The sequence below is a fragment of the Heterocephalus glaber genome, unplaced genomic scaffold (genome assembly GCF_053883595.1).
Source record: "Heterocephalus glaber isolate CG9 unplaced genomic scaffold, H.glaber_assembly_v1.0 deba00000122, whole genome shotgun sequence".
NCBI lineage: Eukaryota > Metazoa > Chordata > Mammalia > Rodentia > Bathyergidae > Heterocephalus > Heterocephalus glaber.
The window spans coordinates 83,354,448-83,379,874 of NW_028258138.1; the positions used below are offsets into that span (position 1 = coordinate 83,354,448).

The following is a 25,427-nucleotide window of genomic DNA, read 5'->3' on the forward strand; positions in this document are numbered from 1 at the left end:
TCTGTGTCTCTGGGGTTTTTTTCACATGTAAAATGAGCATAATCTTTTGTAGCTCACAGGCTTGTGGTGAGGATGAAGGGCTTAATATCAGCAACTTCCCAGAACAATGTCTGATAGATAACAAATGTCTTGTAAGTGTTAGAAATATTCTCATGCTCTTGGGTCTTTACATGGTGCTCTCATGGAGGGTCTTCATGATATACTTTTGAGGGAGATAATGCGCCAGGCTTCTTAGTCCTATTAGACAGTTTAGACACATGCAGTCTGTTCTTTGCATGCTAGTGCAATGCTGTAAAAATGGCATATGCTGAAAGTGTGCAAAGCCGTCTTAAAACTAAGAGAAAATTACAACTGTTCCACTACTTTTAACATTTTCTGTTGAAACATCAGGGCTCTTTAACAAACACCTTATAAATATACAGGGAATCAAAATAGAAAAACAAATATTTTATGACACAGTAATTCACATTAGAAAGAGTAAGAACTTTAAGTGTTTTCTTTGTTAACTAAATGTTATCAAGAATAGTTAAACAGGACCGGGGATTTAGTTCAGTGGTTCCACTGCCTGCTTCGCAAGCGCAAGGTCTCAAGTTCAATCCCCAGTACCAAAAAAAAAAAGAATAAACACTGCTTTCTTCCATTTTGCATGTGCTCTCTCTCTCTCTCTCTCTCTCTCTCTCTCTCTCTCTCTCTCTCTCTCTCTCTTCTGGTATGGAGGATTGAACTCAGGACCTTGCACTTGCCAGGCAGGTGTGGCGCCAGTGAGCTAAATCCCCAGCCCTTCCTTCCACCTCTTTATGCTGAAGGAGCATCTCTTTCTCTGCCCTGGTGAACTGCCCTACTCCCTTTAAACTGGCACCAGCTCCCGGGATCTTTGCACATTTAATGCCCTGAAACATCGCTGGGAGTTCCTTTCTTGGGAAGTTTTCTGCTGGCATCACTTCCTCTGGGATACCTTCATCCTTTTTATTGGGATCACTTTCTGCATTTATGCTTTTAACAGCAGTCTCAAGTTTCACCCATATACATAGATATCTCAATGGTCCTGCCCATCATAGAATCATTTAGTGCCTACTCAGAACCATGTAAAAATTCTACTCAGGGACTTGAGAACCTAAAATACCCTAACCCTCAAACTGTCCAACCAGCTACTCATTCACAGAGGAAGCAGAAGAAAACAGTGCAATGCTGACTGTTCAGTCTCAGCAGCACAACAAAATGGCCCAACATAAGCATGCATTTTTAAAGCCTGGCACTTAAAAGCTAATGGTTATTTAAATGGTGGAATAATAGAATGAATAAACAAAATAAAGAAACAACTGAACCGATCCCAGGCTCCTAGGGCAGAGAAACTCAGCGGGTCCCAGCACCTGGAAGGAAGCTTCCCCGCTGCCATCCCAGGCTCCTAGGGCAGAGAAGGTGAGCTGTGTGGGCTCCAGAAGCACCCCACCCCATGGAAAATAGAAAACACATAAACAAGCCTCAAAAACAGAGTTCCAGATCACCTACAGGAACCCCAAAGGGAAATGAGATGGAACAATCTGATATTCAACCACCTGGACTCTCTGAACTAGCAACAAAAGAGGATCTGGGAAAAATGAAATCAGAAATAATTACTCAGATAACAGCAAAGATCTTGCTCATGGTGCAAGACATGATTAATAAATCTAGAGAGGACACAGATTAAAAAATAGAGGATCTGAGGAACATGATGGAACCCCAACATAGGAAACAAATAGAATCCATAAAACAGATACAAACAGATTTCCAAGAGATTAAAAACTCCATCGAAAGTCTGCGCAGCAGAATGAACCAATGTGAGGATAGAATTTCTCATACAGAAGATAAGATCGCAATTAGTGAGGAGGAAAAGAAAAATTGCTTTAAAATTGTAAGGGAACACGAGAAATCAATCCAGCAGCTGCTAGACAGTGCAAAGAAGAACATAAGACTGACTGGAGTCAATGAAGAAAGAGGAGAGAGTGCAGATGACATAAAAAAACTGTTCACAGAAATGATGGCAGAAGACTTCCCAAGGAGGGGAAAAGAACTTGACATACAGATAAGTGAGGCATATAGGACTCCAGCTAGCCTTAATAAAAAAAAATCTACACATAGGCATATAATAGTTAGGATTCCAGGAATCCAACAGAAGAACAAAATTCTACAAGCAGTGAGAGAAAAGAAACAAATCACATACAAAGGAAAGCCCATCAGAATCACAGCAGACTTCTCAATGCAAACCCTCAAGGCAAGAAGAGCTTAGAGTGGTGTATTTCAAGCCCTAAAGGAAAACAGCCTCCAGCCCAGATTGATGTACCCTGCAAAACTATCTTTCAAAATTGATGGAGAAATAAGATACTTTCATGATAAAGAGCACCTCAGGAACTTCATGAATACCAAACTGGCACTCCAAAAAATTTTAGATAATACCCTAGGAAAAGACAATGAGGATCACAACCCCAGGAAACCCAGCAGAATGAATCCATTGGGTGTGACAAATTAAATGCAAAGGGGGAGAATCCAACAAAAAGAAAAAGTCATGACAAGGCTTTTAAAACTTTGAACTTCATCTCCCTAATGAGTGTATAATTCAATTTTATTATTGTACTGATTAGTATTTTTCTGATTCTAGAGTTGCACATCATTCCTTGTACTATACTGGCTATTTATCATCTTCTTATGTCTACATTTTAATTGGGTTGTCTATTAATGAGCTGTAAGAGTTGTTTATATATTCTGGTCATAGGTTATATGCATTGTAAATATGGTCTGTTTAAGGACTACTTTTCATTTTAATGATGTCATTTAAAGTTCTAAATTTTGATGGAATCTCATTTATCAATTTTTTCTTTTATACATCATGTTTTTTGTATCCTAGGTAGTTCTTGCCTACCCTAAATTCATAAATATTTTCCCTTATAATTTCTTCTTAAAGTTTTATACTTTTAGGCTTTCTTATTTAGGTTCATAGATCCCTTCAAGTTATTTTTATGTATGGCAAAAAAGGGTTGAGGTTAATTTTTTATATACAGATACCAGGTGTTCTAGTGCCATTTGCTGAAAACACTATCTCTTCCTCGGCTCTTGAGTTGAGTTTATATTCTATAAAATGCTAATGTTAAATAATCTTTCAAAACTCAGTAGACCATATATGTGTAGTTCTATTTCTAGATTCTCTGTTTTATTCAAATGATCTATATGTCTTTCCTTACACCAACACTCCCTTGATTACTGTAGCTTTAGAAGAAGTCTTAAAATTAGGTTCTAAACATCTTCCAACACTGTTTTTGTTTTTATTTTTAACTCTTCTTGGTCCTTTGTACTCCTACATAACTTTTAAATTTCAATATCCAATTCTTCATTTATAGCAAGTATACACAGACCTGAATTTTTATATATACCTTGTGCTTTCTAATCCTGCTAAATTCAAGAATAAGTTCTAGGGGCTCCTAGAGATTTCTTAGTATTTTCTCTGTAGATGATCATTTCATCTACATATAAAGATTTTGTTTCTGTTGTGCCAATGCTATCCTAGTTGTGTCATTTTATTGCCAGACTATTTTGGTGGGGCCTAGGTTTCAAAGTTTAATGGACAGATAAAGAGTAAGCATATCTGCCCTTGTTCCCCACCTTAAGGAGAAAGCATTGTATCTTCTCCATTCATATAAGGCATTCTCACTGGAAGTATGAAGTACATGTCTTTAATCTGTTGAGAAGTTTCTGTTCTACTTCTAGGCTCCTGAGAGCTTTTACCATGAACAGCTGTAGAATTCGGTCCACTACTTTTTCTCCAACTAGTGACAGGATCATATGGCTTTTTCCTTTCCTCTGTTAAAATGATGACTTTTGGGGGTGGATCTTCCAATGCTGAACCAACACTGCCATCCCTATAACAAAACCACTTTCTATATCCTGCCAGATCTGACTTCTTTTTTTAAAAATTTTATTAAAAAAATTTTTTTTTGATTTTATTAAACGTTTTATTTAAAGATTTTTAACATGAAAAAGAAGGTACACAAATACACATTACATTATGATGACCAAGGCAGTATTCTACACGAAAAAAATCAAAACAAAACAAATTTATAAAGTAAATGTCCTGTCACTGAACAAGATGCTTGAAATTAATCCAGGCTTCATATGCATAAAATGATCCGACCACAGGCTTATGCAAAATAAATTTTTTCTGAGAACACCAAAATGCCAACCATTCTGTCTGTAAACTGCCTTACTCCTGGTGAATGTTTTGAAAGACCTACTATATAATATGAAAAGAACTAGCATGACACCTAAAGATGGCAAAAAACAAGAATATAGTTAAAAACATATTTGTAGTGCAGTTCTGTGTAAAATATGCAAGTCAATCTTACTACTTAAAAATCTATACTTTAAATTAAAAACAAAAGGGCTGGGGATTTAGCTCAGTGGTTCCGGCGCCTGCCTCGCAAGCTCAAGGTCCTGATTTCGATCCCTGGTACAAAAAAAAAAAAAAGAAAAAAAGAAAAAAAAAATTAAAAAAACATAAACATATTTCTTATATGTTACAATTCTCTATAATTTTATGTTGTGGATAATGCTTTTTGCTTTAAAACAAGTTCCAGACATTAAGAGAAATATATATGGCTCACAAATGAATAAGCAAATGTCTATAAACATTTTCCTTTATGTTTTTATTACTTTCAAACTTGAAAATTGAAGAAAAGGTAATAAATCTAAAAGCTTTGGAAAAGTTACATTTCTAATGAAATGGGGAACCTCAAAAAAGATAAAAAGGTAATTTATTATATGCCTACAAATTTTAAATCATTCTAAATTTAAACCTAGTGTACCTAAAATTAAATTTTGCTCAGATTGTATCATTATAACCTATTTAGAAAATGATGGTTACTTTTCAAGTCCTTTGCATAAATATAGGACTAGCACAGGAATGCTATAGATCTGGTAACTCTTTAAATAATAAATTACTGACCAGTAATTTCGATAAAAATATTTTGAAGAACTTTGCCCCTGAAATGAATTCTACTATGTATTTCATGTGTTATCCTACTAAATAAAAAAACTTAACTAAGGAGATAGAACTATAATATGTATGTGTTTTATGCAGATTAATTTAAAAGTGTTATAATTTTTTGGATTCCCTGAAGACTACATAAACTGGGGTCCAAAAGGTATAGGTAATATGGTTTGAGATCAACAAGCATAGGTAAGTCATTCTACTTAAAAGACAAATTATTTTCCTGTATAGTACGTAACTAGAAAAAGTATTATACTTTCTGTCTCCACTCAACAAATGGAATGTTTTCATTTATCAACAAAAGCATTCAATATTCCCTATTACAGACTGTAAGAATCAAGTATTAATCTAAATATAACTACAAAAAATAAATTAAAATTAGCTTCTAGACAATTATGAAATGGTTCATTGAATCCAGGCTGGTAACCGGTTTTTCCAAGCATTAAATAGTAATAAGCAGAATGCATAGTTGACAAATGAGGATCAGACCCACTCTTCTTCATACATTGAAAGATGACTGATATACTCAAAACCTGCAAATTTGTATCCTTCCATTTTGCTCAAGATGTCATTATCAACTGGGGTGAGCTGGACAGGTTCCTCAGTAAACTGAGAATCAAAGTTGTCCAACCTGAATCCCTCAGACATATTTGGTTTGAAGGGAGGCATTACTTGCTTTCGCTCCATCATGTTTCAGTCGACATTTTGAAAGAATGGATGCTCCTGAACATCAGCAAAGCCCCTCTGAGGATGGCAACCCTATCGTTCCTTTGGGTCCCTGCTCAGAAAACTCTTCAGGACACTTGCAGTTTCTACAGACAGACATGGAGGTATGCGAATTTCTCTTTCCAAAATGACTTGATAGAGATTATTGTTTGAGTTTTGCTCAGGGTTATCCGAGCTCTCATCAAGATGAAAAGGAGACTCTCCAATCAACATCTCATACATCAGTACTCTGAGAGTCCACTAGTCCACACTGAAACCATAATCTTCCCCCCTTACAATTTCTGGAGCCAGGTAATTAGGAGTGCCACAGAAAGTGCTGGTCACATCTCCAGGCTGTAAGCCTTCCTTACATATGCAATAGTCAGTGAGTCTAATGTGCCCTTCTGAGTCTAGTAGAATATTGTCCAATTTCAAATTTCTATACAGTATCCCTCGCTGATGAAGATGGTTGAAGGCTAAACTGATTTCTGCAGAGTAAAACCTGGTATGTTCTTCAGGAAAGATTCTTTGTTGCTGCAGATGAAACATCAGATCTCCACCATTTACACAGTTTAGTACAAAGAACAGTCTGCTTTCTGACTGGAAGCAAGAATGCAGTCCTACAAGAAAAGGATGATTAGTGGCCTGCTGTAAAACATGCTTTTCTGTCTGTACCCGATCAGTGTTGACAAGATCTTTTTTCACTGCTTTCATTGCATACACACGACCTGATTTTTTCAGTTGGACTAACAGTACTTTCCCATAACTCCCTCTGCCTATCACACGAAGCAAATCAAAGTCCTGAAGACCTAAACTAGGTGAAGCTTTGCCACTTTCCCTGTTGTTCCCTGCCTCATTCTCCTCATCAACTTGTTCTAAAGCCTCATGAGTTGCAAGGTTCTGTGGTGTCGCTGTCTGTGCAGGGTCTGAAGCCATGGATGATGGATCGACTGGCATCAGGGTGTCTGATGGTAAAGAATGCTGTCCACATTCAACTATGATAAGTGTGTGGCACTTCTTGTGAACCGAGAGTTTACATTTGGTGCACTTATATACCTGGCGGCCAAGTCCCCCTACATGGTCTGTGCAGACAGCACAGTGAGCCTGCCTGCTGAAGCGTTTGGCTTGAAAAGTGTGGCCATTAGCACAACACAGCTTTCTCCAGTGGCCTGCAGCTCTGTGGTGGATGGATTTCTCTTCTCCAGGACAAGGCATTTTAGGATGTTCTGGTATACAAGGCGGTACATGAACTAAGAGTTCATTTTGAGAACATGAGTTTTTTAGTCCAGAAAGCCTAAAGGCCTCTTCTAACCTCACCTGAGGTGACACAGTGTATGAGTCTCCTTCCTCATCTACCCAGTCTGTGGTGAAAAGCTGTTTATTGTCCAAACACCACATATCTCGATCTTTATCACAAAGGCCTGCAAGGGAGATGGAATTCTCAAAAGATGTTGTCAAGATACCTCTTCCCAAAATCAGGGCTGATTGGGTAGAGGTGTGGGTCATGGAGGTGCCCAGGAAGAAGGGACCACAGACGGGTTGGCTGCCCAGGAAAATGGGCAGGAAGGGCTCAGAGAATGAGTGCGGCCTGACTTCCTGCAGGTACCACAACTGGCCTGAACTCTGCAAGGCTCTCTGTGAAGTTGTTTCTGATAGTGGCAGCCAGGCCTGGGTGGATGTACATCGGGCTTCTCAGTGTCTCTTGGGGGGCCGCTGGCTGTGATTTCAGTCTCCCCCACTGGACTTTGACTCTCTAGGTTTTTTGTGCCTGGGTCTGGGAAGACCTGCCCAGAGCTACGGGGTGTTTCTGGGCCTAGTGATAGTTCCCCTGGGTTCTTTCCAGTTTCTGTGCCTTGGTATTTGGGCTTAGGGAGACTTCACAGAGGTACCTTGATTTTGATAGGTCACTGGTGGTCACTCCCCTGGACACCATCCCTGGGGTGTCTGTGACAGTCGTGTGGCTGCTGCAGTGTGGCCTGCAGCCTCTGGATGGAGTCAGCCATCTTCTCAATCTTTCACAGATACTTTCTCTGCCTGGAGTCCTGAGGCTGCAGCCTCACGAAGTGGAGAAGCAGCTCAGCATGTTCGCTGTTGACCGTCTCCGGCCAAGTGAGCTTGGGAGACGGTTGGTACTAAATTGTGGTGCCCATTAGAAGGGTTCCAAGTTCTGTTTGAAGATGTTGCCAAGGAAGTGAGGTCATGTTTTGGGGTTCCACAACTGAAGTTCCCCCGGTGATGTGAAAATCCTATGGCCCATCTTTTTCTTCACACTAAATAAATCAGTGCCTATTTATTTATTTATTTATTTATTTAAAAAGAATGGGGCTGATCACCACAAGGTCAGTTAGCCTTAGATTAGAAGTTTGAGACTTTCAGGGCCATCTCCGATCCCCTCACAGAGATTTTATAATTACACAAGGTGCACACTTACATGCAAAATAACAATTCACATTCTTAGGGTAAATGGTGTCATGAAAACAGCCTTCGGCGCTGTAGAAGGGTGTGAACACAGGAAGTGCACAGCTGCCTCCCTGCAGCCACTGACATAAGACTGCAGCCTCTCCTGCTTCTGAAGTTCTGGGTGATGTCGAGGCCTTCGGACTTAGTCTCACTCTTAGTGGAATGAATTCCGAGTCCATCTGCCAGGAGTGCTAGTGATGTGGCCCAGATAAGGGCAGCCAGCCAGGGGACTCAAGCCTCTTTCATTCTCCTTGTTTCTTTATTTTATGTTCTCTAAGTATGTTTTGATTTTTGATTCTTTTGCTCGTCTGTTTTTCATTACTATAAAAAATATCTGAGGTAAATCAACTCCTAAAGACAAAAGGGTTATTCTGACTTCCAATTTTGGAGGTTCCAGTCCCGGATGGATTCACCCATTGCTTTGAGCCCGTGGGTTCAGAGTGCACCATGGTGGAAGTCCGTACTTCCGTCATGGCAAGTGAGTGAAGAACTAGGTCCCACAGTCCCTTCCAGTGCCTGTCCCCAGTGATCCCAAGACTGTCCAGAGGCCTGCCCCTTAAAAGTGTCCACCTGGGGACTTGGCCTTTAACATGCAGGCCTTTGGAGGACATTCAGGATCCAAACTATCGCAGTCCTTACCGTCATGGCTCCTCACTCTTTGTTTTTTTTTTCCTTTGGGACATTCATCTTCCCTCATGATATCAATTACTATTTCTGTGCTGATTCCAAATCAGTCTAAGTTTGTTTCTTCCTCACAGTAACCTCATGTAGGGGGAGAAATTCATTCAAGTTCACCCAGGGTGGTATCATATTCAGTACCACAGTGTCATACTGAAAGTCCAGACCAGAAAAACTGGGAAGCTTGGTCACCACACCTGTGACACAGGTGCTGTTGGCCAAGGCAAGTTCATTATGAAAAGGATGTAGCTTGGCTGACAGGACTTCATTTGCATAGGCTTTTTTAAAGACTCTGAGAACAATTCTAATAATGTCTTCACATGGTTTATATGATTTAAGAAAACTTCACAAGTAAAATAATTTATGCACAATGACTTCTTAGAGTTTCTCTTGCCTTGGGTGGTGCTGGAGTGGCTCTAAACACATGTTTGCTTTGGAATACAATTTTCAGCATTTCAAAATATATCCTTTGTCATGATTTATTTTTTCATTTTAAATATTCACTTTTATACAAAAATTTTTATTGGTAATTTTATATTCTTTTCCTGAGGGATGTAAATTTCAAGACCTGCAAAACCTGGACCTATCTCTGACTATTAGTTTCCCCATTTTGCACTTGAGGAATTAAAGCAGGTCAGACAGCTAGTAAGCAATAGACCCCAGTTCAAATCCTGTTCTCAGAGCCTGCATATCTTAAACCATTACTCTATCTCAACCATTACATAATGGTTTTCTACCATTATGCTCTTAACATATTCTTAGCTACTGTATTATTATCTGTATCACCTACTATTAGTTGATACTACTCCAGTTGATATTATTCCAGTTAGTTGCTATTATGCCAGTTAAACTCAAGTCTAGAGGCATCAGAGCCTGACTTATGACCCAAACTAATATCTTAGAATGTGACTGTAATACACTTATGAATCACTCAAGAAGGCAAAATGAGAACTGCATCATTAAGTGTTTTTTGGTGTTGTATAAATGTTGCAAAGTGTATTTACACAAAGTACAATGGTTACAATGTCACTAGGCAATATAATCTCAAGGGGGTCACTGTTGTACACACAGGTAGCTGTTAACTGAAACTTCGTTTATGCAGTACATGTTTATACACAACATGTACTTGGTAATAGGGTCTTTAAAGAGGAAATGAAGTTAAAATAAGGCCCTCATGCAGTGTGATTAGTGTTCCTCTGAGAAGAGGAGATTAGGACACCAACATGTAAGATTAGATGACCTTTATGATTCCACTTAGCTCCAAGTCTCCTAAAGTCTAAATCCTATCTTTTCCAACCTGCTGTTCAATCTCAACCAAGGCTTATGCTGAACATGCTGGCCCACTGCTTGTCTTCTACATAGGTTACGCTCCCACTTACAGAAAGGCAAAAAGTAAAAGGCGCATAACCATTTAAAGAAAAACAGGTCTCCAGACTTCATGAAAAACTGAAACAATCTAATACGTGGTCCACTGCAAAGTACATATTTTACTTGGCAAGGGTAAAGCCAATCTGCTTAGCATGAAGTCTATCAAAGCATTTAAAAACACAAGATGCATATTCTTGGATCATGTGTACATCATCAAATACTGAAGGCACAGAGAAAAACCAAGGCCTAAATAAAGTTTGCAAATATTTAAAATCAGTAAGCTAGGAAAAAATAAGTAGACTATGAAACACCCTAGGAAGTTAGTGGTTTTCAAAGCAATAATAAAAACTTTATTTTAAAAGCTGACTGAAAAAAAAATCTTATCAATCAACAAAAGCACAAAAAGGAAGGCTGTGTTATGAGATTACCTGGATCTGTGCCCTATTTCCAGCTGTGATATTGGATATTGTCCAACATGCTTCCTTTTTGATAGATTCTTTAGGGCTACTCAGCAAATGCAATAAATTCTGAAGAGCCGAGCAATTCAAAATTACCTGTGTCTGAATATCATCCCCTGTGACAATGTTTCCCACAGCCCACAAAGCGGGAGAAACCACTTTATAATCATTATGCATCAGTAGCTCCACAAGTCTCCTACATATTCCTGCATCAATGACTGCTTGAATTTTATCACTGGGTCCATCTGATAGATAGGAGAGGGCCCAGCAGGCATCAGCCAATACATCAGTGTCATTGACAAAAAGCAACCAGGAAAGCACATTCAGACAAGGGGAAACCTTTGCAAATTCTGGAGGTGGACTTTTCCCTCTACAGAGATTAGACAAAGCCCATATTGCATTCTGGGTCATGGTCAGGCGGTTTTGTTTTGAAAATAACTGCAAAAGAGGAGGAAGGATATTGCAGTCCAGGACATAGTCCCTGCACATGGTACTATCTCCAGCAATGTTGCCCATAGCCCAGACTGCCTGTTCCTGGACATCTTCAAACTCTGAGCTGAGCAATTCTATGAAGATGGGCACTGCTCCTGCCTGAATCACAATCTGGATCTGAAGAGAATTTCCTGAAGCAATATTTGTCAGTACCCAAGCTGATTCAAACTGCAGTGTACAATTCTCTTTTCATTTGAGAAATGCCACAAACCTGGCCACAGCTCCTAGTGTGCTGATAACTTCATCAATAGGAGGGTTAGGTTATTTTGAAAGCAGTTTTCTGAATTTCTGTGTTGCAGAAAGTTGTTGCTCTGGGCTATTAGAAAATACCATCTCAATCATGTCAGAAGTAATAACACCACCTGGTGCCATCTCCATGTTATTGATCTGGGCCTCATGAAAGCCACCATCTGACATAACTTCTTTTTCTGTTTCTTCTTCTGCTGTAGCAAGATTTCTTCGCTTAAATAACTGCTCCTCTCTTTTCTGCTTTCATAGCTGTAATCCTTCTTCCTCCCTCCTTCTATGCGTCTCATCCGGATTTAGAGATTTGTTCTTGTAACTTTTCAGGCGAAAGTTCTCTTTTCCTGGGGTGGTCATGATTTCTTCTATGGTTTCAGTAACCCAGGATCAGCCAAGGTCCAAACGTATTAAATAGAAAATTCGGCTCCAGGCAACCGATCCCGGTGCCACTGCTAGGGTGAGGTGCTCGCTCGCTCACCAGCCCGCCGTACCTCTCCCGCTCACAACCTCCCTCTCTCTCCACCGCCGCACACCGAGCGCGAGACAAAGCTCAGCTGGCGTGTGCACTGCCGATCTGACTTCTAATAGTTTGTTTTGTTCAACAAATTTCTATCTATGTTCATACTTTTTTCTTCTATTATCTTTATCCAGTTTTAGGATTAGCACAATGTTGAGTTCCTAAAAAGAAGTGTTCCTTCTTTTTTCTGCTTTAATTGTTTGATATAATTTATCAGTTAAAATGTTTATGAGCCTGCTGTTGTCATATAGGTAGGTTTTCAAGCTAGGAATATACTTTCTTTAATAGGTGCTATTCAAATTTTATATTTCCTCCAGAGTTAGTTTCATTAATTTGTCTTCTAAGTTACTTCTTAGAAGTTGTCAAATTTATTTCAAAAAAGAGTTTTGTAATATGCTTTCTATATCCTTTTAAATTCTGTAAAATCTGTGGTAATGTTTCCTAGATCTTAATATTGTAATTTAAAAGATGTATAACTGATATTGTGTAACAGGATGAAAAGGTCTAAAAGACCAGGGTAGTTAGGACGGGTAGGGGAAGGGAAAAAAGGGAAAGGAAAAATATGAGAAGAGGAAAAAAATGGAAACAAGGTCTTTGCAAATAGGGAAGGGTGGAGGGGGTAAAGGGAGGGCAAGGGAAGGGGAAAAAAAATAAGAACCAAGAGACTCATGTAATGGTACAAGGTCCCAAAGATGAATGTAACTGTATTTTATACCTAAAATGTACCAATAAAGTTAATGGGGGTGGGGGGGGGAGAAAGAAACTGAAAAAAAAAAAAAAGAGAGCGAGAATCAGCTGTTTACTTCCTTAAATTAAAAAAAAAAAAAAGAAACAACTGAACCACTTCACCTATAATGTGAAGTCTGTTGCTATAAAAAATTGGTCTTTGGACATTAACAATCTCATGTAGATTGGAGAGATCTAATTACACACCCCTTAGTTATCTTATGATAGATATAGCCTCTCTCCCTTCAAAAGCGCAGGAACAGATACAACATTTTATGCAGCACTTCAAGGAATTTTCAGAGACCTGACATCCAATTAGAAGCCCTATGTATGAATATATAATTCTATTATTTGGTAAAACCCAGAGAAAGTCTGTTCAGAGTCATGGCAGTCTCCCATATTTTGGCACTTTCTAAGAAAAGGAAAACCTCCAAGCATGTCAGGTGCCCCTGGAAAACACATCGAATAGTGGTTCTTCACTATTTTACAAGTTTATTCAACATACGCTTCTATCATCCATGAAACTCTCTTCTAATAGTATAAATTTGTAAAACCTGGCGGAAAAGACAAGCACAACAGCACACTGTTGTGGAGAAACACAGTGCAACCAGCAAATCAAGCTGAACAGCAACTGTCCTGCAAAGGATGTTAGCTGATTTTGCAATGGGGCTGCTGAGTGGCACCTGATCCTGCTGTCAATGACATCCCCTGTCCACTCTATCTTCCTCTCTCTAGTTCCTTTTCTTTCTACCCTCTCTTTATTCTTTTCCTTTCTTTCTATTTTTTTTTTTTGGTACTGGGGATCGAACTCGGGTCCTTGTGCTTGCACAGCAGGCGATGAAACCACTGAGCTAAATCCCTGGCTCCCCTTCTTTTTATTTTGCTCCCTCTACTTCTGATGGTAACCTCCATGGAGACTGCTTAATCCAGCCCATTGTGAAGGAGATTATAGGTCCCTATAAAAGCCACTGGGGGGCGGGATTTAGTTCAGCGGCACAGCATCTGCCTTGCAAGCACAAGATCCAGAGTTCGACCCTCAGTACAAAAGAAAAAAGCCACTGGGGAAACACTGTCCTGTTCTCACTTTGAATTTCATAGACAACTCAGTGCTACACTCTGAGAACATCCAACAGTTTCAGAGAAGTATGCAGGAACTTAATATTGGGGAAGTACTTTTGACCAAGGAAAGTTATTTCTAATTTGCTGCTTTTGCTTTTTAATTGATTTGTCTTTTTAAAATTATTATTGGTACATTGGTACTTTTTTTTATTATTATTGGTATCTTTTATTGGTACATTGTAGGTATACAACACAATTACATTTCTCATTGGAAATTGTACCTTTACATAATGCATCTTGGTTCTTATTTTTTCCCCATTCCTAGCCCTCTCTTCACGCCCTCCACCCTTCCCTATTTACAAAGACTTTATTTCCATTTTTTCCATTTCTCATCATTTTTCCTTTCCCTTCTTTCCTTTCCCCTGCCCCTCCCACTACCCCTACCTCTTTGGACCTTTTCTTCCTATTTTGCATGATCGATTATTCATTCTAATCATTGGTACATTTTAGGTATACAATATAATGACATTCATCATTGGAAATTTGCACCTTTACATAGTCTCTCTTGGTTCTTATTTTTCACCCTTGCCCAGCCCTCCCTTCAACCCTTCCAGTCCTCCCTATTTACAAAGATTTTCTTCCTATTTTTCCATTTTCTGATATTAATCCTATTCCCTTCTATCCTTCCCCCTAGCCCTCCCACTTCCTTCCCCTTTGCCCCTTTTCTTCTTATTTCACATGACCTATTATACATTTAGTCTTTATTTACACTTTCAGTTTCTCACACCAGAGAAACTATTCGGTATTTATACATGTCTGTCCTATTTATTTCACTTAAGAGTATCTCCTCAATGTGCATCCACTTAGCTATAAATGTCTCTAATTTCTCATTTTTTATGGGTGAGTAGTACTCCATTTTATAAAAAAAAACACATTTTCTTTATCCAGTCTCCAGTTGATGGGCATTTGGGCTGTTTCCAACTTTTAGCTATCACAAACTGTGCTGTTATGAACATGGGCACACATATATCACTGTGGTATGATTCTTTTAATTCTTTGTGGAAGAACCCCAGCAGTGGAATAGCGGGGTCAAATGGGACTTCCAGTCCTAGTTCTTTGAGGTATCTCCATACTGATTTCCACAGTGCTTGCACCAGTCTACACTCCCACCAGCAGTGGAGCAGGGTTCCTCTTTCCCCACAGCCACACCAGCATTTGTTATTGGTTGATTTCATGATAGCAGCCATTCTTTCTGGAGTGAAGTGGAATCTCAGCGTTGTTTTCATTTGCATCTCTCGAATGACCAGTGATGTTGAACATTTTTTCATGTATTTATTTGCTATTTCTACTTCTTTGTCTGAGAAATGTCTGTTCATTTCAGATGCCCATTTTTGGATTGGGTCTTTAAATTTGGGAGGTCTGATCTTTTTAAGTTCTTTATCAATTCAAGATAGTAGACCTTTGTCTGAGGAAGAGCAGGTGAAGATATTTTCCCACATTGTGTGTTGTCTCTTCACACTGCTGGTGGTTTCTCTTGCTGTGCAGAAGCCTTTTAATAAGAAGAGATCCCACTTGTTGATTGTTTGTGCTAGTTCACGGGCAACTTAGGTTTTGTTTATAAAATCTTTTCCTACACCAATGTCTTCAAAGGGCTCTACGTAACCTCTGTTCCAACTGGTTCAGAGTTTCTATTTTAATATTTAGATCTTTAATCCATTTTGATTTTAGTTTAGTGCATGGTGAGAGATATAGGTCTAGTTTGAATCTTTGGCAAGTTGAAGCCCAATTTTTCCAGCATCATTTCTTAAAGAGGCTATCTTTCCTCCAGTGAGGGTGTTTGGCTCCTTTGTTGAAGATGAGATGGCTGAGTGTGTCTGGCATTGTTTCTGCATCTTCTAATCTGTTCCACTGGTCCTCAGGTCTGTTTCTTTGCCAGTACCATGCTGTTTTTATCACAGTAGCTTTGTAGTAGAGTTGCAGGTTGGGGATTGTGATATCCCCTGCTATGTCTCTGTTACCTAGAATGGCTTTTGCTATTCTGGGTCTCTTCTTGCTCCAAATGAATTTTTGGATTTTTTTCTCAAGGTCCATGAAGTATGCTGTTGGAATCTCAATTGGAATTGCATTAAATCTATATAGCAGTTTTGGAAGTATGGCCATTTTCACTATATTAATCCTTCCTACCCAGGAGCACGGGATGTCTGTCCATTTTCTGATATCATCTTCAATCTCTCTTTTCAGAGTGCCATAGTTTTCAGAGAAGAGGTCTTTGATTTCTTTCATTAGGTTGATTCCTAGGTATTTCAGTTTTTTGGATGCTATTGTGAAAGGAATTATTTGCCCTATTTCTCTCTCAGTGAGTCTGTCATTGGTGTAGAGGAAAGCTATTGATTTTTGTGTGTTGACCTTGTAACCAGCTACTTGACTGAATTTGGTTATTAAGTCTAGAAGACTTTTGGTGGAGTTCTTGGGCTCTTCTATATAGAGTATCATGTCATCTGCAAGTAATGACAATTTGACTTCTTCATTTCCTATCTTTATTCCTTTTATATCTTTCTCTTGTCTAATTGCTGTGGCTAATGTTTCCAGAACTATATTGAACAAGAGTGGTGATAGTGGACATCCTTGTCTTGTTCCTGATTTGAGTGTGAAGGATTTCAGTTTTTGACCATTTAGTATGATATTGGCTGTTGGTTTTTCATAGATGGCTTCTATCAGTTTGAGGTAGAGACCATCTATTCCAAGTTTTTGTAGGGTTTTTATCATAAATGCATGTTGGATTTTCTCAAATGCTTTTTCTGCGTCTATGGAGATAATCATGGTTTTTGTCCTTGGCTCTATTGATATAGTGTATTACATTGATTGATTTTCATGTATTGAACCATCCCTGCATCCCTGGGATGAATCCCACTTGATCAGGGTGTGTGATCTTCTTGATGATCTTCTGCATTCTGTTTGCCATTATCTTATTAAGGATTTTTGCATCTATGTTCATTAGTGAGAGTGGCCTATAGTTCTCCTTTTCAGTTGGGTCTGTCTCTGCTTTGGGGATCAAGGTGATGCTTGCTTCCAGGAATGAATTTGGGAGTATTGCTTCCCTTTCAATTTCACTGAAGAGTTTAAACAGTAGTGGCAGCAGTTCCTCTCTAAATGTCTTGTAGAATTCAGCAGTGAAGCCATCAGGGCCCGGGCTTTTCTTAGTTGATAAGTTTTTAATTACATTTTCAATTTCATTGGTTGATATTGGGTTGTTCAGAATTTTTAGGTCTTCTTTGTTCGACTTTGGTAATTCCTATGTATCTAGGAATCTGTCCATTTCTTCTGTGTTGTCCATCTTATTGGCGTATAGGTACTGGAAGTAGGTATTGATGATCCTCTGGATTTCTGCTGGGTCCATTGTAATTTCACCCTTTTCATTCCTAATTGCATGGATTTGGGCCTTTTCTTTCCTTTTGCTGATAAAGTTGGCTAAGGGTTTGTCAATTTTGTTGAATCTTTTGAAGAACCAACTCTTGGCTTCATTGATATTTTGTATCAGTCTCTTAGTCTCTATTGCATTGATTTCTCTTCTGATCTTTATAATTTCCTCCCTTGTATGAGCTCTGGGGTTGTCCTGTTCTTCTTTTTCTAGAAGCTTGAGGTTCAGCATCAGGTTGTTTAATTGGGCTCATTCTGTTTTCCTAATATGCCTATTAACTGTTATGAATTTCCCTCGTAAGACTGCTTTCATTGTGTCCCATAGATTCCAATAGGTTGTATTGTCATTGTGATTTAATTGAAGGAACTGTCTGATTTCTTCTTTAATTTCCTCTGTGACCCATTGGTTATTCAGAAGTGTGTTGTTCAATTTCCACGTGTTTATGAAATTTTTTGAGTTTCTTTTGCTATGGATCTCCAGTTTCATCGCACTATGGTCTGATAATATACAGGGGATAACTTCAATTCGTTTGCACTTACTTAAACATGTTCTATGTGTGAGTATGTGGTCTATTTTGCAGAATGACCCATGTGCATCTGAGAAGAATGTGTATTCTGATTTTGTGGGGTGGAAGACTCTGTAAACATCTGTTACGTTCATTTGTTCAAGAGTTCGATTGAGTTCTAGTATTTCATTACTTATTTTTAGTCTAGTTGTTCTATCTATTTGTGACTGTGGGGTGTTGAGGTCCCCCACTACAATTGTATTAGTGCATATATGACTTTTCATGTCCTTTAGTATTTGTTTATATAGTTGGGTGCACTAGTGTTTGGTGCATAGATATTTATGATTGTCATCTCTTCCTCTTGGATTCTTCCCTTTACAAGGATGTGGTGTCCTTCTTCATCTCTCTTAATCAGTGTTGGTTTGAAATCTACTTGATCTGCCAAGAGGATAGCTACTCCTGCTTTTTTGGGGGTTCCTGTGGCATGGAGTATTGTTTTCCACCCTTTAACTTTCAGTCTGTGAGTTTCCTTTTGAATGAAGCATGTTTCTTGTATGCAGCATATTGTCGGATTTTGCTTCTTGACCCATTCTGCCAGTCTATTTCTTTTGATTGGTGAATTGAGACCATTAACGTTGATGGTTATAACTGAAACATATTGACTTGTCATTGCCATGACTTTTTCTTTTTATTGGGTTCTCCCCCTTTACATTTAATTTCTTGTCATGCCAGATGGGTTCATTCTGCTTTGCTTCCTGGGGTTGTGATCCTCAATGTCCGTTCCTAAGCTATTGTGTGAAATTCTTTGGAGTGCTGGTTTGGTATTCATGAAGTTCCTAAGGTGCTCTTTGTCATGAAAGTATCTTATTTCTCCATCCATTTTGAAAGATAGTTTTGCAGGGTGCATCAATCTGGGTTGGAGGCTGTTTTCTTTTAGGGCTTGGAATATGTCACTCCAAGCTCTTCTTGCCTTGATGGTTTGTGTTGAGAAGTCTGCTGTGATTCTGATGGGCTTTCCTTTGTATGTGATTTGTTTCTTTTCTCTGACCGCTTGGAGAACTTTGTTCTTCTGTTGTGTTTCTGGAATCTTAACAATTATATGCCTATGTGTAGATTTTTTTTGATCAAGGCTATTTGGAGTCCTATATGCCTCCCTTATCTGTATTTCAAGCTCTTTCCCCCTGCTTGGGAAGTTTTCTGCCATTATTTCTGTGAAGAGATTTTTTTATGTCATCTGCACTCTCTCCTGTTTCTTCTTAGATTCCAATCAGTCTTATGTTATTCTTCTTTGCATCATCTAGCAGCTGCTGGATTGATTTCTCGTGTTCCCTTATAATTTTGAAGCAATTTTTCTTTTCCTGGTCACTAATTGCAATCTTATCTTCTATATCTGAAATTCTGTCCTCACATTGGCTCATTCTGCTGTGTAGACTTTCAATGGAGTTTTTCATGTCCTGGAAATCTATTTGCATGTGTTTCATGGATTCCATTTGTTTCTTATGTTGGGATTCCATCATGTTCCTGAGCTCCTCTCTAGATTTATTAATCATGTCTTGGACTAGGGGCACAATTTCTCCTGTTATCTGAGAAATTATTTCTGATTTCATTTTTTCCAGATCCCCTTTTGTTGCCAGTTCCATGGGTCCAGGTGGTTGAGCATCAGAGTGTTCTATCTCATTTCCCTTTGGGGTTGCTGTAGGTGATCTGGAAGTCTGGTTTTGAGAGTTATTTTCATGTTTTCTCATTTTGACTGGGTCGGGGGGACTGTTGGCGCCTACACGGATTACCTCCTTTGAGCTGGGAGAGGTGGGACAAGGGCCGGGAGCAGTGGTAGGGATGGTGGCCCAAAAGCCCTTTCCTGTGTGCTGGGAGCAGTGGGAGGGATGGTGGCCAGGAACCCCTTCCTCTGGTCCAGGAGCAGTGGGATGGCAGCTCAGAAGCCCCTTCCCTTGGGCCAGGAGCAGCGGGACAGAAGGTGGCCCAAAAGCCCTTTCCTCTGGGCTGGGAGCAGCAGGAGGGATGGTGGCTGGGAAGCCCCTTCCTGTGGACCAGGAGCAGTGGGATGGTGGCTCCGAAGCCCCTACCTCTGGGCTGTGAGTAGTGGAACTCAGTACCGTGGTCTGGTGGTCCTGTGTCCTCTGTGTCTTTGTAGTGTGGAACCAGGTGGCTGTACAGAGGAGCAGGGGTGCGGGTCCAGTGGATTATTGCTCGGGACCTCGGTAGGGCATGTGCAGACCTGCCTGTCTGCAGTGGGCTGATTTGGCCAATTTGTCTTCAAGTAAGAAGATTGCCTAAACAAAATCAGCTGGTAAAGTCACAAAATGATTTCTCCTCTGGAATGAGCTTCATTTTCTTTTCTTTTGGTAAGAGATTTTACTCCCAATGGCAAATGCATGTCACTCTATGCTCTCAAAGGCAAAATGAAAACGTTCTATAACACCATGTCTCTAAGAGAACCTGAGACTGACTACCAAGGTCAGAAATGCTGCACTTCAAGTCAAAAGATCTTTTGGGCTTGCTTGTTTTGAACTGTAAAAGCACATCAGTCTTGCCTGATCACATTATAAAGCAAAGTGTGATCACTCCAGCAGCATCCTCAGAAGCAACAGGAGCCACAGAGAAACCTGATAAGGGTTCTCTCACTTTTGTGCCTCTTGATTTCCACAGAACAGTAAACTACTGCCTCTGATGCCCAGCAGTGCAGCATGGTTTTGGAAATGCTGAACCAAATATACTGTAACGTCGCCAGCATGGTGCCCGAAGTCCTGCCTGTTGCTGCCATGCCAATCCTGCTGCTTGTGGTCTTTCTCCTCTTGATTTGGAACTGTGACAGCACAGCCTCAATTCCAGGTCAGTTGCTTGTTTATTTCTGTGTTTAAGGATGTTGTTTACATGGGCATTTGGTCGATGATGACAAGGAAAATTGGACAAAAGTACAAAAGCAAACCTGGTAAGATCTCTGAAAATCACAGCCACGATAGCAAAATGAGACTTAGGTTAAAAACCTGTCCCAATTATCTACACATTTTAAAGCATTTTAAAATGTCTGAGAAAACTGCTTCCTGTCTTTCCAGCACTTTGGTAGATTTAGCACAGCTTCAGTTGGGGTGAAGCAAGATAAAATTCTAGGGAATTAAAACTTTTGTAAAAGATTCAAACAGGCGGAAATGTCTTGGGATGTCTTCTATCCCACTGTGTTCTCCTCCCTCACTGCCTTGACCCGCTCTTCCGTTCTTGTATATATTCCTTCTCTTCATCTCACTCTTCATCTTCTCACAGCACCAGTGTGGCAACGGCAGGATCGTCACAGGGTCGAATGGGACCTGGGCAGTGGGAGAAGTGTGGGGGTCCCTTCCATTCCCTTGGGAAGTCACACCCCAAAGGAATCTTCAGCCAGCCCTGTGGGTCAGTCAAAAGTGGGGAATAACATAATGACACAGATTATTCCCTAACTTTCCACTCTTACAGCTGGAATTACTTGGTATCAGATTGGTTCTCAATTATGAGAAATTTCAGACTGTTCCTTTAGTTTTCGGTGTCCATCCCTCACGGCAATCACCTGTTCCCACTTCCATAAAATCCCATAAGCCTTGTTGCAAGAACATATTCATTAGACACGTCTATGTGTCTAGGATAGGGCGATTGGGTGTGGGAGCAGAGCCTGGTACAAAATGCTCTCTGGCAGGATTCTTCCAAGACATTTCAAGAACACTGCCTGTCTGCTGGACTCAGCCTGGAAGTATAGGTTCTTTGAATGCTTAGTGGAATGCACTATGTAGTAAATGACCTCCCTGGGGTCATCTCTGGAGAAGGAAGCACAGGTTTGAGAAAACTGTTCATCATCTTTGACTTGAACTCCTTTTCCCATTGCTCATGTTCCTCAATCAAGGTCTTCTCCCTGCAGTGGACTCTTCAGTCAGGGTCAATGAATGTCAGGGTAGAGAAGGGTGGAGGAGGTGGTAGAATGCTTCTTCCTTCTCTTTCCTATCACAGGCTCAGGTGCTAAAGTCCAATCTACCTGTATTATCAGAGGATCTCACAAGGAGATGGAAGTCAGCACTGCCCATAGGAGGAGTAAGCCAGAGGTTCTCAAACTTTTAGAATAAGAATCACCTTGCAGCTAGGGGCTGGTTATCCTGACTCCTGGGCTCTGCTCCAGAATTTTGAATCAGATGCTCCAGGCCCAGGAACGTCCGTTTTTGTTGTTGTTGTTTGTTCAAAGACCCACTCTCCCCATCCCCAGATGCTTATGCTGCAAGCTCTGGTGGCACTGCTCTGGAGCCCCGCGTGAGGAGTGGCTGGGATTGGGAGGGGAGGCCACCCCTCCCCTGTCCACCACTTCTGGGCAAGGACGTCATGCTGTCACATAGTGTCAACTAGATCACATACATATACTACAGTGGCGCTTGGCCATGTCTAAGAATCTGGAGTTCTTAGAAGGCCCCCAGGTCGATATTTAAAAAACTTTTCCCAGAGGGTTTTTCCTAGAAGACAGGGTTGGGAGCCACAGAGATGAGCCCACAACCTTCATCTGAGACACAGGGGAACAGACCCACGGAGGAGATCTGCTGTGACATGAGAAGGCTGGGGGTTCAGAGTGAGGGGTTCAAGTGCAGAGAAGAGAGATGCCTTGTCAGCACCCAAGCAGGAACGAGGACAAGAGCAAAGGGACCACCAGCTCGTCCTCAGGCCCAGGGTGATGAGCATTTTGCTGGCCAGGGAGTTTCTAGCTTCCTTTCACTTTGAAAATCTGGGGTCTGGCCAGCATCCTCTAGGGGCACAAACTAAGTCCCTGCAGTTCCTGGGTGGGGTGATAAGAGGAAAGTCGTTTTGGTAGGGTGGTTCTTGCTGTCTAGTCTTCTGAACTCCCACTATGTCCCTTGAATCACTGCTTCTTGGCTTCTGGGTTTTATCGGGATTATAGCTCAGGGTCATTAAAAGTCAAAGGGCACACAGAAGGGACAGCAATAAAAAGCCTGCACTTGCAGTTTGGAAGGCAGTTTCCTGCCTGTTTTCTCTGCTGAGGCCGGCGTGTGTGCCTGTTTTCTCATTGAAGAACCTGAGGCTCAATGGAGGCAGGGGCTGCACAACTAATCTGTAATAAAATGGGGACTCAGATGGAAGCTTGTTCACCCCTGTTTATCGGGCTGGAGAGTCTGGGGTGAGAGTGTCTCACTCGATGGGAAGGGGTGTTGTAGACTTCAGGTGGGAGAAATGCCCCAACTGCACTCATCTTTGTCCAGGACGCACATAACTGGGCACTTGGCAGCTCTCCCTCCCCTGAAGTCACACCCCCATCCCAACCTTGAACCTGGGTCCTCTGCCTCTGGATGCCACACTCGGGCCTGGCAGCACATCCCCACAGGGGGAACCCCGGAGGAGGACATGGCAACATGTTCCCCTTTTCCTACTAAGGAAGCATTTCACAGCAAAGTGCAGTGTGACGCCAGGTTTGCCACCATAATCCTGACCAAGAAACAGGATGTTAATAGCAGTCCTGGAGATGCTCCTTGTGCCTCTCAGGCTGCTCTCTCCCTCACCCCGAGATGTGAATCGCTTCCTGGATTTTGTGACAATCCCTCTGGCTTGGTTATTGGTTGGCCACCTAATTTCACATCTCCAGACAATATAGTTTAATTTGCCTCATTTAAAAGATTTCGGCAATCAAATCATGCATTGCTTATTCTTCTCTCTTGTTTCTTTTACTCAGTGTTGTGTTAGATTCATCCACACTGTGATTGTGGCATGCTGCTGTAGCTCATTTTCATTGTCATGCGGTCTTGATATTGTCATGTGGTCTTTCATGAACACCTACAGTTCTGTGCTGAGGGGCAACTCGGATGTGTCCAGCCTGTGTCCGGTCTATTTTGGACAGTGCTGCTGTGAACACATGTGGACTCAGGTTTCTGTGCGGTGGACACGGAGATGTGGAATGAACCAGCTTCTTGATTGGGACTGTAGGTGAGAGATCCCAGCAGTTGTCTTCAAGAAGGCTGTGTCTGCACAAAAATGCAGTGAAGGATTTACCTCTTTGGGTGTGAAAGAGGCTACGGTAATTGCTGCATGCCTAGATAAGCATTCCCAAATCTGAGAGGCAGAGAGCAGCTTAAGCTCAATGCAATGGGAATTATTTCTCTACTGTTGATCTCAAGTCCCTATCTTGGAGTCAGTGTCTATATCTAGTAGGGTCTTGACAAATGTTTGTTGGACAAAGGTGACTTACGATTGCTCACTAAGGACCCAAACCACGGTTCTCCTCTGTTAGAACATCCATGTTCTCAACCCAAGCCCACGGTTTATTGCAATCTCCACTCATACTTATTTTTTATTTTTATTTATATATTTATTGTTTTTGGTACCGGGGATCGAACTTGGGTCCTTGCGCTTGCACAGCAGGCGGCGAAACCACTGAGCTAAATCCCGGCCCTCATACTTTTTAAAAAGATTTTTACTTTTATAATTTTTATGTGTGCCAAGCTTTTTTTTTTTTTTAAGAGACTGATGTCAGAAGTTTGCCTGGGCTGGGCTCAATGCTCAGGACTCAAAGTTACCTCCTTCCCCCCAGCCTCCCAAGCTGGGACTAGAAGGCGGAATGTACCAGGACACCTGGTACACTGACACTGTTGCAGTCCGCCACTGGTTGTAACTAGCCATGCACTGAGCTAGAACTAGGTCTCTAGACTCAAACAGTAGTCCAGATACTTACTCAGTGCCTAATTCCTTAGCTTTATTTTGCCACTTGACCTTTAGGTGTTTGTTTTTAAGCTGAGTTCTGAGACAGAGACAGAGAGAGAGAGAGAGAGAGAGGCAGAGAGATTGATTCTCACATTGGACATTATCTTTGCAGACCTGCTTTCTCACAGTTAAACGGATAACTCCAAAGCAGCCCAGTTCTCATCCATTCATTCCATCAGCAGGGCATTTAAAGCAAAAGCACTCAAACAATTCTGTCAGTTTGACACTTTTCATGGTTTTCTCACTTGTTACCACACAGACCTAAGGACTTGTGTTTGAAATGCACTGACACTGTTTAACTTGGGAAGAAATGAGTACACATCCCCAGGTCACTGAGCCTGAAATGACTGAGAAAAGAGAGCTAGTGTGATGTGGCTACTGGACGCTTTTCACTTGTGGAGGGGTGAGGAGTCTCTTGTCAAGCTTGGTTTGTTCTCGTGTTTGTAAATCATTTTGTTACTGATTCACAGATAAACCGCAGAAGACGTAAAGAACATTTAGATGAAAAGAACAAGTATTTTTGGTGTTGCAGAGATGCTGATTATGTTTTCTGATGACTCTCCTAGGTCCTGGCTACTGTTTGGGAATTGGGCCCCTCATTTCCCATGGCAGATTCCTGTGGATGGGGATCGGCAGTGCCTGCAACTACTACAACCAGATGTATGGAGAATTCATGAGAGTTTGGATTAATGGAGAGGAAACACTCATTATCAGCAAGTAAGTGTGTTAATAATCAGAGAAATTGGGGCTGGGGTATAACTCACCGGTAGAGGATTGCTGACCATTTTCAAGGCTCTGGGTTCAATTCTCAGGTCTTAAAACAACAGCAGAGCACAGAAATACTTTTAAAATCAAGGCTAGGATTTTTCCCATTTAAAAAAAAGATTTTATTTTGAATCCTTGACATCTTTTAAGGCCATTTTTCACAGTTAAGTAAAAGTAAGCAATTCTGATGTAGAAATCTAACTCTGCAGATATATGGATTAATCTTCTCTTGAGTTGAATCCAAAGGTACAGAGATAAAGAGCTCTGAAAAACTGGGAAAT

The 25,427-nt window shown here is 40.8% G+C and overlaps 1 protein-coding gene and 1 pseudogene across 1 annotated transcript in view; one reads left to right on the plus strand and one right to left on the minus strand.

Annotated features, from left to right (window-relative positions):
• Positions 1 to 4,632: 4,632 nt before the first annotated feature.
• On the minus strand, positions 4,633 to 8,339 carry LOC147830541 (protein kinase C iota type pseudogene; annotated as a pseudogene).
• An 11,929-nt stretch (positions 8,340 to 20,268) lies between these two features.
• LOC101709897 (aromatase-like) overlaps positions 20,269 to 25,427 on the plus strand; it is a 42,199-nt gene continuing 37,040 nt past the window's right edge. The window contains exons 1-2 of the mRNA XM_087180686.1: positions 20,269 to 20,496; positions 24,948 to 25,098. Of these exons, the coding sequence (XP_087036812.1) occupies positions 20,352 to 20,496; positions 24,948 to 25,098 (296 nt within the window). The 5' untranslated portion in view covers positions 20,269 to 20,351. The remainder of the gene's footprint in view (positions 20,497 to 24,947; positions 25,099 to 25,427) is intronic.